The 12474-nt window shown below is 58.7% G+C and overlaps 1 protein-coding gene across 10 annotated transcripts; it reads right to left on the bottom strand.

The window, feature by feature from the left end:
- Positions 1-819: 819 nt before the first annotated feature.
- Positions 820-10991, bottom strand: ARFGAP1 (ADP ribosylation factor GTPase activating protein 1). 10 transcript variants are annotated; one of them, XM_040247694.1, is made up of 15 exons: positions 10838-10973; positions 10280-10415; positions 8295-8358; positions 7984-8093; positions 7699-7870; positions 7137-7237; positions 6655-6741; positions 6261-6357; positions 5496-5552; positions 4984-5016; positions 4236-4265; positions 3519-3575; positions 2980-3039; positions 2372-2448; positions 820-1464 (listed from the first exon to the last, which is right to left on the bottom strand). In XM_040247694.1, exons 3-15 carry the CDS (start codon positions 8352-8354, stop codon positions 1122-1124), a joined length of 1284 nt encoding a protein of 427 aa, XP_040103628.1. In that variant the 5' UTR covers positions 8355-8358; positions 10280-10415; positions 10838-10973; the 3' UTR covers positions 820-1121. The 10 variants fall into 10 exon arrangements, 7 of the variants coding, with proteins under 7 accessions (XP_040103628.1, XP_040103627.1, XP_040103629.1 ...); XR_005722319.1 differs by having other exon boundaries at positions 2719-3575; positions 10838-10974; XM_040247693.1 differs by lacking the exon at positions 10280-10415 and having other exon boundaries at positions 10838-10987.
- Positions 10992-12474: the final 1483 nt, after the last annotated feature.

Genomic DNA, 12474 nt, shown 5'->3' with positions numbered 1-12474 from the left:
TAAGCTGGGCAGACTACGCTTGAGGTGTCTCCTGGTCAACCCTGGAGCCTTGGCCAGGAAGCCTGGGGCAAACAGGTGGTGGGGCTGACCAGGCTCCAGCTGGTGGTTGACCTGGCCTCCTGGAGCCAGAGCCTGGGTGGGACAGCAGCCAGGGAGCTGAGGGTGGCTGCACGGCCTACAGGTGTGCTCTCCAGAGAGGCAGAGGCCCACCTGGTCGTCACAACTGGGACTCAGCTGAGAACAGGCTCTAAGACCATCCCACCAGGGGCCACACCTGCCCCAAAGTGCTGCCCCAGGACAGGAGGACACGGAACCACCCAGAAGGCACAGCTCTGGTCCAGAACCTCCAGTGGCCCCAGGTGCCCAGGGTCAGGAGGTTTCAGGAAAACGAAGGTCCAGCTGGCCACCTGCTGGCTGCCCCATGTCTAACCAGGACAGGAACGAGCAGTGCCAGTCTGTCCTTACAAAGCTGCTCTCCCAGACAGACACCCACTGGGGACCTTTTTCCCCTTCGCTGGTGAGGGTGATTGCCCAGACCACCCTGTGTCTCCAGCTGCTCTGCTGTGACATCAAAGCCCCAAGGGGGCAGGGGAGCTGGATGCTCAGGCCCTTGCTGCCAAGCCAGCCAGGAGGATAGGGCTGGCAACCACCCGGGCCCAGCACTCCCATGGGAGCCCAGTGGTTTGGATTGAGGCCAGGCAAGCTGCCACAGGTGAGCATTAGTGCAGACAGGAATGGGAAAGGGAGGTGGAGGCAGCACCCAAACCTCAGGCAATTTCTTGCAAAGAAAAAAGAGAGCAAACAGAAAGTTAAAGTCGCTTCAAGGAAAATCAGGCCTCGAGCATGTGTGGCCGCGTGCAACACCGGGAGAGCGTTTATTACCAAGCTCTCTGGGGAGGGGCTGGGTATGCTGGCCCTGCAGCAGCAGGGAGCCCTGCCTGCAACAGCACCTGGCTTGGGTCCCCCGGAAAGCAAGCACAGGGGCACAGAAGTGCCCCCACTCCCACAGGCACGTGGCTCTTGGGTCTTGGCTGAGGCTGTCTTCTTGCACGTCCGGCATTTCTTGGGTGGAATGGAAAGAGGGAGCAGGCGGAGCGGCCGCTGCACCTGGCCTTGGGGCCCTACCAGTCCTGGTTGTCCCAGCCATCGTCCACCGTGGGTGGAGGCGTGGCCTTCTTGGAGACCTTGGCCCGGCCCTCCCCGCCACCGCCCCAGGCCTCCCCACCGTCGCTGTTGTCGCTGATCCTATTGTTGGACGCAGACGCAGAGCCCGAGCCCCACACATCCCAGCTGTCCGAGCTCCTCTTGTCAGCCGAGGCGTCCGCACATGTCCAGCTGTCGCTACTTGGGGACCGGTGGGCCCTGGCAGGGTCGGCGCTCCCGAAGGACTCCCAGAAGCTCTGGTCAAGGGTGTTCTGGGAGTTGTCCCCACCACTGTTCTGATAGCTCGGGCCCTCCGGGGGTCTGGGACAGACAGGGCTCTCTGAGCTTCCAGAACCAGGTCACCACGGGGGCCCCAGGCCACCTGGCCTCCCCTCAGCCTCTCCCCTCAGCCTCTCCCTAGCTAAGTCCGAGCTCCAACCCAGAGTCCCGGCCCACGCCTCTCAGTGTCCTGGAGCCGTTCTCAAGGGCAGAGGACGCCCAGCCTCGGGGTGACTCCACCATGGAGAAGTTGAGGCCGTGGAACCTGATGGAAGGACTCAGGCCACTTGCCACCAGAGCCCACCCTCCATCAGTCCCACCCACATGGAGGATGTTTCAGAGGAAAATGTAAAATACTACTTTCCTGCAACAAATAAAGGGAAGAAAACTCAGAGACTTGACCCTTCTCTGCACTGTGGAACCAGCTCAGGACGAGACTTCCTCACCCAACCACAACCTCACCACTGAACACATCCAACAGCGCCGGGAGGAAGCAGTTGGTCCACGAGGAGGCAGACCGACAGCACCCGCCTTGGCAGAGTGGCTGCCGCTCTGGGCCGGGCATAAGCACATCCATCAGAGCCCCAGGGTCCCATCCGAGTCAGAGGAGGAGAAAGCTGGCCCACCTGGCTCCCAGCAGGAAGGCCTGGGCAGAGCCCTGAGCGTTGGAGACCCCGAGGAGGTGGGTCAAAGCCCAGCGGCCCTTCCTCTCCCTCAGCCTGTCCCACAGGGCAAGGCTGAGACCACCCCTACCACCTGGGCAGCAGTAGCTCCCGAGGTAGAAGACAGGGCTTCAGAGTAAGAGGCTGAGGGACCGACATGCCTCTCTGCACCTCCAGGGCTCCAGGGGCTTCTGACTGTCACCCAAGGCCCTGGGGGAGACGCCCTGCCTCTGAGATCTGGGGGAGATCTCAGAAGGAAGCCCAGTTCAGGAATGGACACAGTATACCTGTCTGATGAATCCTCTGCTCTCCCAGAAAAAAACGTAGTGACGTCCCGCCAGCCCCGGCTGCCAACTCCCTGGACCTGGAAGAGAGCAGAAGACAGCTCAGCTGGGCTCTGCTGGGAGCGCACAGTGTCCAAAGGCCAGGGTGAAGATTAGAAATGCAGTGACACCACCAAATTCAGGCCAGTTTACCGGACAGGATCGGATGGGGACGGCGGGATGCCAGCCGTGTGGGCACAAGAGGCTATGGCCAGGAGAGCCTGCGGAGAGGCTCTGGGCCGGGAAGCAGGATGAATGCGCCCCCACCCATAGCGCTAGGCGGAGAGGCAGGCCACCCACAGCACACTCACCAGGAAGGTTGGCCGCAGCAAGAAAAGAATGAAAGAAAATAGCAACAGGTTAGTGGCTGGGACCAGCGCTCATCCAGGGGTTTCCATGTTCCTCAGGCTGTCGGCACCGGAGCGTATGCCTGACCCTCCTTGGTCCTACAGGCCCTTTGGGCCACAAAGAGATGCGCATGAAGCGCTGACCCTCCCCGCTCGCGGTTCCGGGTGCCTTGGAACATGGAGACGTTTCCAGCCAAGCCCGCATGTCAGACGGGGCTGCCCTACCTTGGATGCCAACTCAGAGAACCCACTGGACACATCATCAAAAATCTTCCCCTCCTTCACCTGGCAGATGGGAACAGTGTCGTCACAGCCCAGCAGACACCCACTGCCTGCACTGAAGGCTGCCGCCCACCAGCACCAGCTCCAGGGGCTCTGTCTCTGCGCTGTTCCCTCCCCAGAAGCAAAAGGGAGAGCCGGTCGACCACCCTGCAGCCCGGGCGTCTCACTGGACCCCCAGCCCTGGTATTCTCTGTGTCGCCCCCTACCTCCCACACAGGCTGGCACTGCCCTGCCCTGCCCAGCCCATGTTCCTCTTGCCTGTCTGGGCCTCCAGGGCAAGTGGCAGGACGCACGCCCAGCCACGCAGAAGCAGGTGCAAGGCCAGGCCTCACTGAGCCCAGGACAAGGGCCCACAGGCACCAGGCCCCCAGGGACACCAGGGAGTCTGAGGACTCAAACAGAGCCCCCAGGGGCAACTGCCCCTCGAAAGAGGGCCCGGGGAATTGAACACAGCTGAACACCAGGAGTTCTCCCCATGTTACCTTCTCCTGGGCAGGTTTGAGGACGCTCTCATTCAGACTGTGGCCCAACTCCGATGCCTGTTATAAGGAAAGACACAACGAAGGAAAGTTGTGTGTGTGTTGTGGCATGTTCACTTCAGGATGGCAAACTCTGCCTGTGGAGGGAAGGTAGCTGACAATGCCTAGCCCCTAGCACACGATGCTCCTGGCTGTTGTGGAGGCTGAGCACTGCCGTCCTTGGCCTTTGGGCTCCTGAAGAGCCCCTGTCGTCCCTCATACAGACAGGTGTACCCCCAGTCCTATCTGCCCTCCAGGGGCCCCCAAGGGAGCTCAGACAGAAGGGATGGAGCTGGGGGTCGGGGGAGGCCAGGCCAGGCCAGGCCAGCAGCTCAGGTCAGGGGCAGGCAGGACAATGGGGAGACGACCACAGTGCAGGGCACTGTAGGACCGGACTCTTTCAGATTATTCAGCTGAAGATAATTAAACCACACCACGAAAAATTCCCTGTAGACCTCAGGGTACCCCGGGCCATTGGTACCCTACGGCAGCCCTGAGCTCTGGATCCCATGCCTCCTGCCTGTGACACGGATGCTCAAATGGGAGCCCATCAAGTTGGGGAGCAGCTCTGAGTGTGAGCACATAGAAGCACCAACATGCAGGCTGTAGTGCCGGCGCGTGCCGGATACATGGGGCGGGGGGCAGGTTGGAGGGCATGCACAAGCACAGATGGGGCCTTACCAGCTCTGGCTGCTGCTTGGAACCCCAGAACTTTACCCAGACAGCGTGGGGAGACAGGGGTAGGGGAAGAGAGAGAGCAAGGCGGTAGGCGCCATGGTCGCGACAACCAGGACGGGGTCCCATGGGCACCGCACCGTCTCTAGACCCAGCCCCTCCCACCTAATCCTCCCAGGATGACAGGAGCAGACAGGGTGGAAGTCAAGTGAAATGGGGGCTTAGAGATGTCCCTGAGTGGGGCTGGGGAAGCTCAGCCCTCAGGGTGGGAGGGACCCGCATGGCTCGGAGGCTCCTCTGCCGGCCCCCAAAGCCATTACCCCAAATCCGGAACCTAGCCCAGGGCCAGACACCACGTGGGAGACCACCAGGACTGCGAGCCAAGGTTTGGAAACAAGACAAACACTGGGCCCCAACGTGACCACAGGAAGGGAGGGCAGTAACAGAGACAAGGAATGCTGTATCACTGGGACAAAACCCCCATCCCCAGGGGGTGCTGGGTCTCCCACCCGCAGCTGCCCAGACCCGGCGCAGGGCCTCCTTCCCCACAAGGCCAAAGGCACAGTGGCCTCCACCTCCCAAACCCACAGGCGCCTGAAGTGACATGGAGACGTGAGAGCCTGAGAGACAATCCCGTGCGGGCCTGTGGGCGCCTGATTGCTGGTGTAAAAAACTCCTCCCCTGACACAGGGCACGCGGAAGCCACCCAGCCTAGAAGTCCCCACAGTGCCAACGCAAAGGCTTCCTCTGGTACCTTCTGACTTGCTTGGGACCCGAACTTTGTCGCCTGGAAGGAAGCACAAAGAGGGTCTTCTGGTCAGCTGCCCGACACTGGCTGCCGGAGCTGCGCATCTGCAGGGCCTGGGTGCCCAGGCCCGTTTCCTGATGGCCACGAGGACGGGCACTCACCCCACAGTGGCTCTCAGGCCCTGCAAAGCTGCCCTCCACACCTGCTCCCCCAGGAGCTAGACCATCAGGGTAGGGTAAAGGCGCCCAGGGCAAGGAAGCAGGCCCGACGCCGACCTTTGCGCTCTGGACATGGGGACCCCAGGCAGGGTGGGGTCTTGTCCAGTGGGCTCTGCTGTTCGCTGCTGAGCACAGCTAGTCATACTTCTCACCTTCCCCCAGCACCCTGGGCGCTCTCAGAGTCTCTGGCAGAGGGGCCACTCACAGAAACCCCCATAGGGCAGACGAACTTGTGGCTAGAGCCCTGTCAGGACCCCTGGCTGCCTGGCCTGTGGTGTCGCAGGACGGCCTGGTACTTACGCCCTCCTTGGCCGCTGAGGCAAACCTGCTGGCTCCAGTAGCAAAGCTGCTCCAGCCCTGCAAGGAAGCCACAAACAAGCCATGTGGCAGCTCCACGCGCAGACACAGGAGGGCATCCTTCGCACCCATGCTCCATGGGAAAGACACAGCTAGGGGCCCCAAAAGCAGCTCAGGTCCAGTCCCTGGAGACAGGCCTTCCCACCAGGCCGCAGGGGTCATGAAACCTGTCCTCCTTTATGAGTCCAAGGTCATTTCCCCTGAGCCTCCACAACAGAAGCCAGTCATTTGGATTAAATCCCCACTGAGCCTGTGCCTCCTGGGGAGATGTGGAGGGACCCTCATGGGGAGCTGACAAGACGCTCAGCTTCTGGGGGTAGGATGGAAGGAACATGGGGACACAAACTTCATACCCTGGGAGGTGCTTCTGAAAAACAGGCCAGGCTGACGGCCCCTCCTCCCCGGAGCAGACTCAGCCCAGAACCCATGCAACAGGGCGGCCCTGCCAGGAGGGGCAGCCAGGCAGGCTCCACTCAGAGCCCGAGGTCTCCGGGGAAAACAAGCCTTGTTAAACCTGGGGCACATGTGTTATATGCTGTAGCCCAAGTAAATGAAAGACAAAACACAAGTGGGATTAAACCCTGTAAGCCCAGCCTTAAGGTGTGAAGTCAGTGAAGGAAAGGGGAATGGGCCACTGCAATCTTAGGATGGCTGGTCTCCAGGAGGCCCTGGGGCTCGGGGTCAGGGGGACTGGGACGGCATCCTCACCGAGTAGAGCGACGACATGGCGCTGTTGAGGAAGTCGTCTTCCCTCTTTGGAGGCGGCACCGTGTTCCCAAACCCCACATAACGGTTTTCCTGGGCCCTGGGGGACACAGGCAACAGGCCTGCTGCTCCTGACAGCCATAGGGTGCAGAGGCACCCAGACCCAGATACCGGATCACTGCCGGACACACTCATCCACAGGTCAGGCAGGTTCCAGGAAGGAATCACATCCTTTCTCTCAGTGGTTTTCTCTCACTCAAGCACCCTCCTGAAGCTGCTACTCAGGACTCCACAGGGCCCACCAATCTTGCACCCACCCCACACAGGGGTAGCAGCCCCAGCCACTCTCACAGTGCCCCCTTCTCCCAGCCTCCCCTGAGCCCACCTGAAACCCTACCCTTGATAGGAGCCAAGGTCATCATTCAGCCAGTCTTCGAAAGCCTTGTCCCCAGAGGCGGTGGAGTTCTGCACCTGGCCAGAGGCTCTGCAATGGTGGGTCAAAAGTAAGAGGCCAACAGAGGGTGGGTACATGCCCGCAAGGGTCTCTGGGAGGTGCAGTCACGCCCACCTGCTCACGCCTGGCTCCTCTGAAAACTAAGCTCTGAGCAGAAGGCAGCTCAAGCTTAGGCTCAGTGGCTGAAACTGGTGAGAAGCAGGGGAGGCACGGCTCTGAGGGGACGGGAGCCACAGCGGCTTCATGCCGGCCTGAGCCTGCGGGGTGGGGCGGGGCACAGGGAAACCAGGGGGACCAAGGCCACAGCAAGCACTGGGCCACGGTCTAGAGCCCTTCTGACCAGAATCTCACTACTGAAGAGGGAGGAGGAAGGGGCTGGGCTGAACCCAGCATGGAGCTGGCCAGAAGGCTGGATGAATAGCTACCGGTGGGCAGAGGACAGCAGTGTCCTGGGCTGAGGCGGAGTCCAGCTCTGGGCGGGTGATGACTCCAGAGACCATTCTTTGCCTTCGGCCAGAGCGGCCACCTGCCAAGGGAACCTGGGTCAGAGAGCAGGGGCCCATCAAGGCGGCCTAAATGCCCCTGACCGCAGTGCACCCCCTGGCCCCCACACAGCCCCTCCAGCTTAACACCACGGGCTGGGGGCTCTGCTGGGTGTGGACGCCAAACGGGCAAGCTGTTGGTGTCTGAGGTCCCCTTTCTACAACCTAAATGATGGGCCTCCCCCGGCAGGCACTGAAGTTCTCAGGGAAGCTTTGGCTGCATGCACAGAGGTGTCTGGAACAGTGCTTCCCGGAGGGTGGGAGGAAAGCCCATCCTCAGCCCAGTAAACCACAGGGCCCCCAAGTCTTCCAGGAGGGAAGAGCCAAGGCCATGCATGCTGTCTCCATGTGGATGGCATGCGGCCTCCTTGCTGTGGTCAGAACCACAGAGGATCTCAGTGCCCGCGGCCGGAGCGGCCTCCACGTGGCGGGCAGCCTGCCTCACCCGGTCCCTGAAGAGGGCAGCAGCCCTGCTGTTGTACTTCTCCTGCAGCGACCAGCAGGGGTCGTAGTCCTCCTGAGACTCCAGGAACTCCCGGAACCGAGCGTTCCCGCCCGCCTTCATCTTCTCCAGCTCCACGTCCTTCCACTTGTCCATCGTGACGGAGCGGACGAAGCTGCACAGCAGAGGGCTGGCCTCGTCACCGATATCGCCTCCTGATTCAGAGCTCGGGGGTGAAAGGGGCCGACCTACATGGGGGCCCACTCCTCCCCACCCCTGGGCACTGACCTGAGGTGAACCCCAAGCCCACGGTGCTTCCCTGAGCACTCCAGGCAGATCCAGATGCCATAGGTCACGCTCACCCATTGTGGGTTGAAGGCGCCGCACTCGAAACACACCTGCAAAGGGTGTCCAGGGGCTTGTCCAGAGGCTGAGGCAAGACCCAGGGACCCCCAAGACCCAAAGGTGGCCCCAAGAGCAAGAACAGGGAGGCTAGTTATGAGGCCAATGGTGACAGGGAGTGAGGACCCCAAGACCACACACTACCCCGAGAGGTTCCTGAAACCTGAACTGGGTGTCGAGGAAAAGCAGATGCTTACATTGTTTTCATCTTGCGCCCGAACTTCCTTAAGAACTTTCCTGGTTCTTGGGCTGGCCATGGTGCTGAGAAAAACAAGATTTTCACAAGAAAATCAACCGCCAGTGCAAACACACTACAAGATATAACCTCAAGGAACCCCAAGAAGCTGCTCGGAAGCTGCTAGGGAACAGGACAGCTCACTGCAGGCAGTGCGGGGGCCCTTCACTGCGGGAACTTGCTCTCCAAGCGCAAGGAAAAGCCCAAAGCAGTGTGGATGCTGCCAGGCCAATAAAGTGATCATGAGGAGCAACATGCAGTTACTAGAGGCCCCTTACCATGTTGCAACAAGACTGTAATTTATGGAATGTCGGTTTCTGGTGAAGCTCCTAGCAAAGGGCTGGGCTTTATAAAATGTGCTCAGAACTGGCTGCTAAATCTCTTTTCCTGCCTTCAGGGCAACATACTGGACTCAAGCTGATGGTACCTGAGGTCAGGGAGCCCCACATTTTCGGTCCCGGCAACGCCCCACCTGCCTCAAGCCAGTGCAGGGAGGCTCCAGGCCTGGGGCAGAAGCAGTGGTCCTGACTGACATGGGACAAGGCTGGCCTCCCAGGGGCCATCTGAAGGACGGAGGTGACAGAGTGCATGGCCAAGAAGGGCATGGGCAGGGCCTATGGAGCTGCAGATCTGTCACAGTGCCTCATGGGGACGCTGTGGCAAATAACAGCCACACAGCCTGGGCTGAAGAGAAAAGCCATCTCTTCACAGATCTCCTAGCTTCGGCCAAGTTCAAGTTCAATGGTGGCCTGTTTAATTCATGACCAGGAAAGTTGATACAGTGAGAATCAAGCCAGGGAGGGAAAGGGTGCCCAGCATGGTGCTGGATGTAAACTAACCCTAACCTGGCCGGGGTCCTGGGACCAGAGTGTGCACACTGTCCCTCCAGCTTCCCTGGCAGGACATGTCTCGTCGAGGACACATAGGCCACTGTGTCAGAGCCACATGCCTGGGTTGCTAGCAGTGTTTGCAACCTCCGACCTTGCACCCACTGTCTGAGAGGGGCCTGTTCCCACCAGCTTCCCTGCCAATGCAACAGCATGAAAACCCAGGAGCATCTTGGTCCGCATCTGCCTGTTACCTTCAGTTACTTCTCAAGGGGACCCGACTTGTCCCCACAACCATGCTTCCTGAATCTAGAGTGCCAAACACTCACAGGATACAGGCAAACAGAAGTCAGAACTAGGATGAGCCTGCCCTGAATTTGTAATTGTGTAAAAGAAGGCAGAGTGAGGACTGGCAGAATGACAGCGGGGGAAACATGTAAAAGTGAACTCACATAAAAGTGAATGATGTGGGCTGGATTTAAGAGCAACTTTTTCTTCACATAAGACGACCCTTTAACAATGTGAAATACTAACTTCAATACATGAGAAACAAATACCTTCTTTCAAAACCATAGTTTATCTTGAAAAAGAATCCAAGAACTCCTGCTTTAATACTTGAAATCAAGATGGTAACACACAGCTCTCTGCAAGAGGACAAGGCTTCAGTAAACTGTGAACCAAGACACTTTTTCTCAGCTCATGAGAGAAGCCACTTGTCAGACCCTAGAACACTGTTCCCTGAGTGGGAACTTCATCAACACATGAGTTAAAAGGGATGACAAGCCCACCGTTGGGGCTGTCACCAGCGACAGGGACAAATCATGCTGATCTTTCTCTGAAACCACCTGAGCACTCAAAGCACCTACGTGGAAGGACAACTGTTTCTCATCCTAAAGCTCTGTTACTTGTGCACTTCTGCAGAGTGTGGAAGGGATGCCAAGGCCAACTTCAACACTAGTTATCCCCTGGACCGCCATGACGGCCCCATTTGGCACAGAAACCCATGGGGACTGAACCCTTAAGCCTGCGCCAAATAAGCACAATTAACTCTCACATCTGTGGCGGGTGAGAAGCTGTTTAACAGGGCAGATGAGAAACACAGCCCTTCTACTAGACATACATAAACTGAGGGAGGATTCCAAAGTCCTCTCTTTCAGTTTCCTCTCCCTCCCGCAACACGGTCACCCACGGCCAAGGGGTGGCTCCCGCTCCCGATGAGACCCGCCTCTTCAACACCGAGAGGAGGATCCTTCCCTCTGAAAAGTGGAAGACCTTTCAGAACTCAGAAAGAGGCCTGACGGGACGCTGAGTCCGGACCACGTCTTGGATCCGAAGGAGGGGACGGGGCAGGGCCGGCTAGCCCTACGGAAGGGGTGCAGGTGAACAAGGGCTCGTGACAGTCTCAGAGGAAAGAAGGTTGGGGATCTGGGGCGCCCTGCAGGGTGGGTGGGGGTCTGGGCGGGGACGGCCAGAGGAAGGGTGCTGCGTTTGTGGGGGGTCTTGATGGGGGGCCGTGGACCAGCCCCGGAACGACTGGGGGAGGGCGAGGTGGGCGCTTCCAAATTCTGTGGATGGCTGCCTCGAGGTGGGTGGGGGTCTGGCGGGGGCGGCCACCGGGAGGGGCCGTGGACCAGCCCCAGAGGGAACCAGGACCTCTAGGTCTCGGTCGCGCGCTTACCCGGAAGGGCGCTAGATCCTTTGCGCCGGGTCGGGCTGGGGTCAGGGCGGGGGTCTCGGCGGGGGTCGGGCCAGGGTCTGCCGTGCCGCGAACTGCACAGAGGACGCGCGCCGGCCGCCCACCCGGTCGCCACCCGCTTCCGGCTACGTCGCGCTTCGCAGCGTCTCACGGGAAGCCGGGGGCGGGCCGGCGGGGCGGGACTTCCGCCCTGCCAGCTGGGCCGGAAGCGCGACCCTCCTCCGTCGCTATAGGGACGCGTCCTCCTCCGGGCTGCTGTGCCAGAGCTGTTAGTCCCGCGGGGACCGCGGTGTCCTGGAGACCGACAGTCACGCTCACCGGCGCTGCCCCGTCAGGATTCGGACGGGATAAAGATGGCCTGCTCAAATTAGGATGATTCACGGGCGTTTACTTACAAGGGGGCTGATTAAGAGGGTGTGAGCAGGTTTAGGGCACCGCAGGAATTCTGCGGGAATCCAGTGCTGGAGCGGCAGAGCTGTGACGTCAACAGGTTCCAAGGGGATGGGAGAGGTTCCGACTCTGGGAAGGACAGTGTCCTCGGCGCCGCGGCTCCAAAGGCTCTGTCATCTCTGGTTGTGGGCATGGCGAGCCCAAGGTGATCCAGTAGGAAAAGATACAGGAGTGAATACCGGTTTCTCCGGTCTCTTGCCCTCTGGTCTCCCAATTTTGCCTCCCACTGGCCAAGCCCACAGGTGTAATCTGAGGTAGAGAAGGATGGGGGTGAATGTGGAGAGCAGCTAGAGATGTTGCAAGCAGGCTGCAAAGCAGTGTGAATAGTAGGGTCCCAAGTATGGGAACTATGACTGTAGGAAGAGTAATTGTCCAGACTGGTGATCTCTCTCTGGGGAGTGTAACTGCAAGTGATGTTTGGTTTTGTTTTTACTTTGTGCTTTTCTGTATATCCACACACTCTGGATTGATCTGTGTAACTTTTGGAGTGATCCAGTTGTCTGGTAGCTCAGCTGGTAAAGAATCCGCCTGCAATGCAGGAGACCCTGTTTTGATTCCTGGGTCAGGAAGATCCCCTGGAGAAGGGACAGGCTACCCACTCCAGTATTGTTGAGCTTCCTTGGTGGCTCAGATGGTAAAGAATCTTCCTGCAATGCAAGAGACCTGGGTTCCATCCCTGGGTTGGGAAGATCCCCTGGAATAGGGCATGGCAACCCACTCCAGTATTCTTGCCTGGAGAATCCCCATAGACAGAGGAGCCTACCAGGCTACAAACTCACAGAGTCTGATAAGACCAAGCGACTAAGCACAGTATGAACATTTTTACTGAGGTATAATTCACATTCTGTGATTTACACTCAATAGGTTTTGAGAAACGCATACCCCAGTGTAACCTACACCATAGAACATTTCCATTACAGGCAACTACTGTTCTTATTTTTATCCCCATTTCTTAGTTTTCCTGACCTAGAACTGTACATAAACAGTTCAATAAGTACTCTTTCAAATGGTTTCTTTCACTTAATATTTCAGCTCTTCATTCCTTTTATTGCTGAATACTGTTCCATTCAATGAACATATCTCACTTGTCCATTCACGTATTGGACAATGGAGTCATTTCTGAATCTTGACTATTGTAGATAAAGCTGCCCTGAAATTCACACACAAGT

Source organism: Oryx dammah, unplaced genomic scaffold, assembly GCF_014754425.2.
Source record: "Oryx dammah isolate SB20612 unplaced genomic scaffold, SCBI_Odam_1.1 HiC_scaffold_10, whole genome shotgun sequence".
Classification (NCBI taxonomy): Eukaryota; Metazoa; Chordata; class Mammalia; order Artiodactyla; family Bovidae; genus Oryx; species Oryx dammah.
This window is presented reverse-complemented; position numbering and strand designations above follow the sequence as displayed.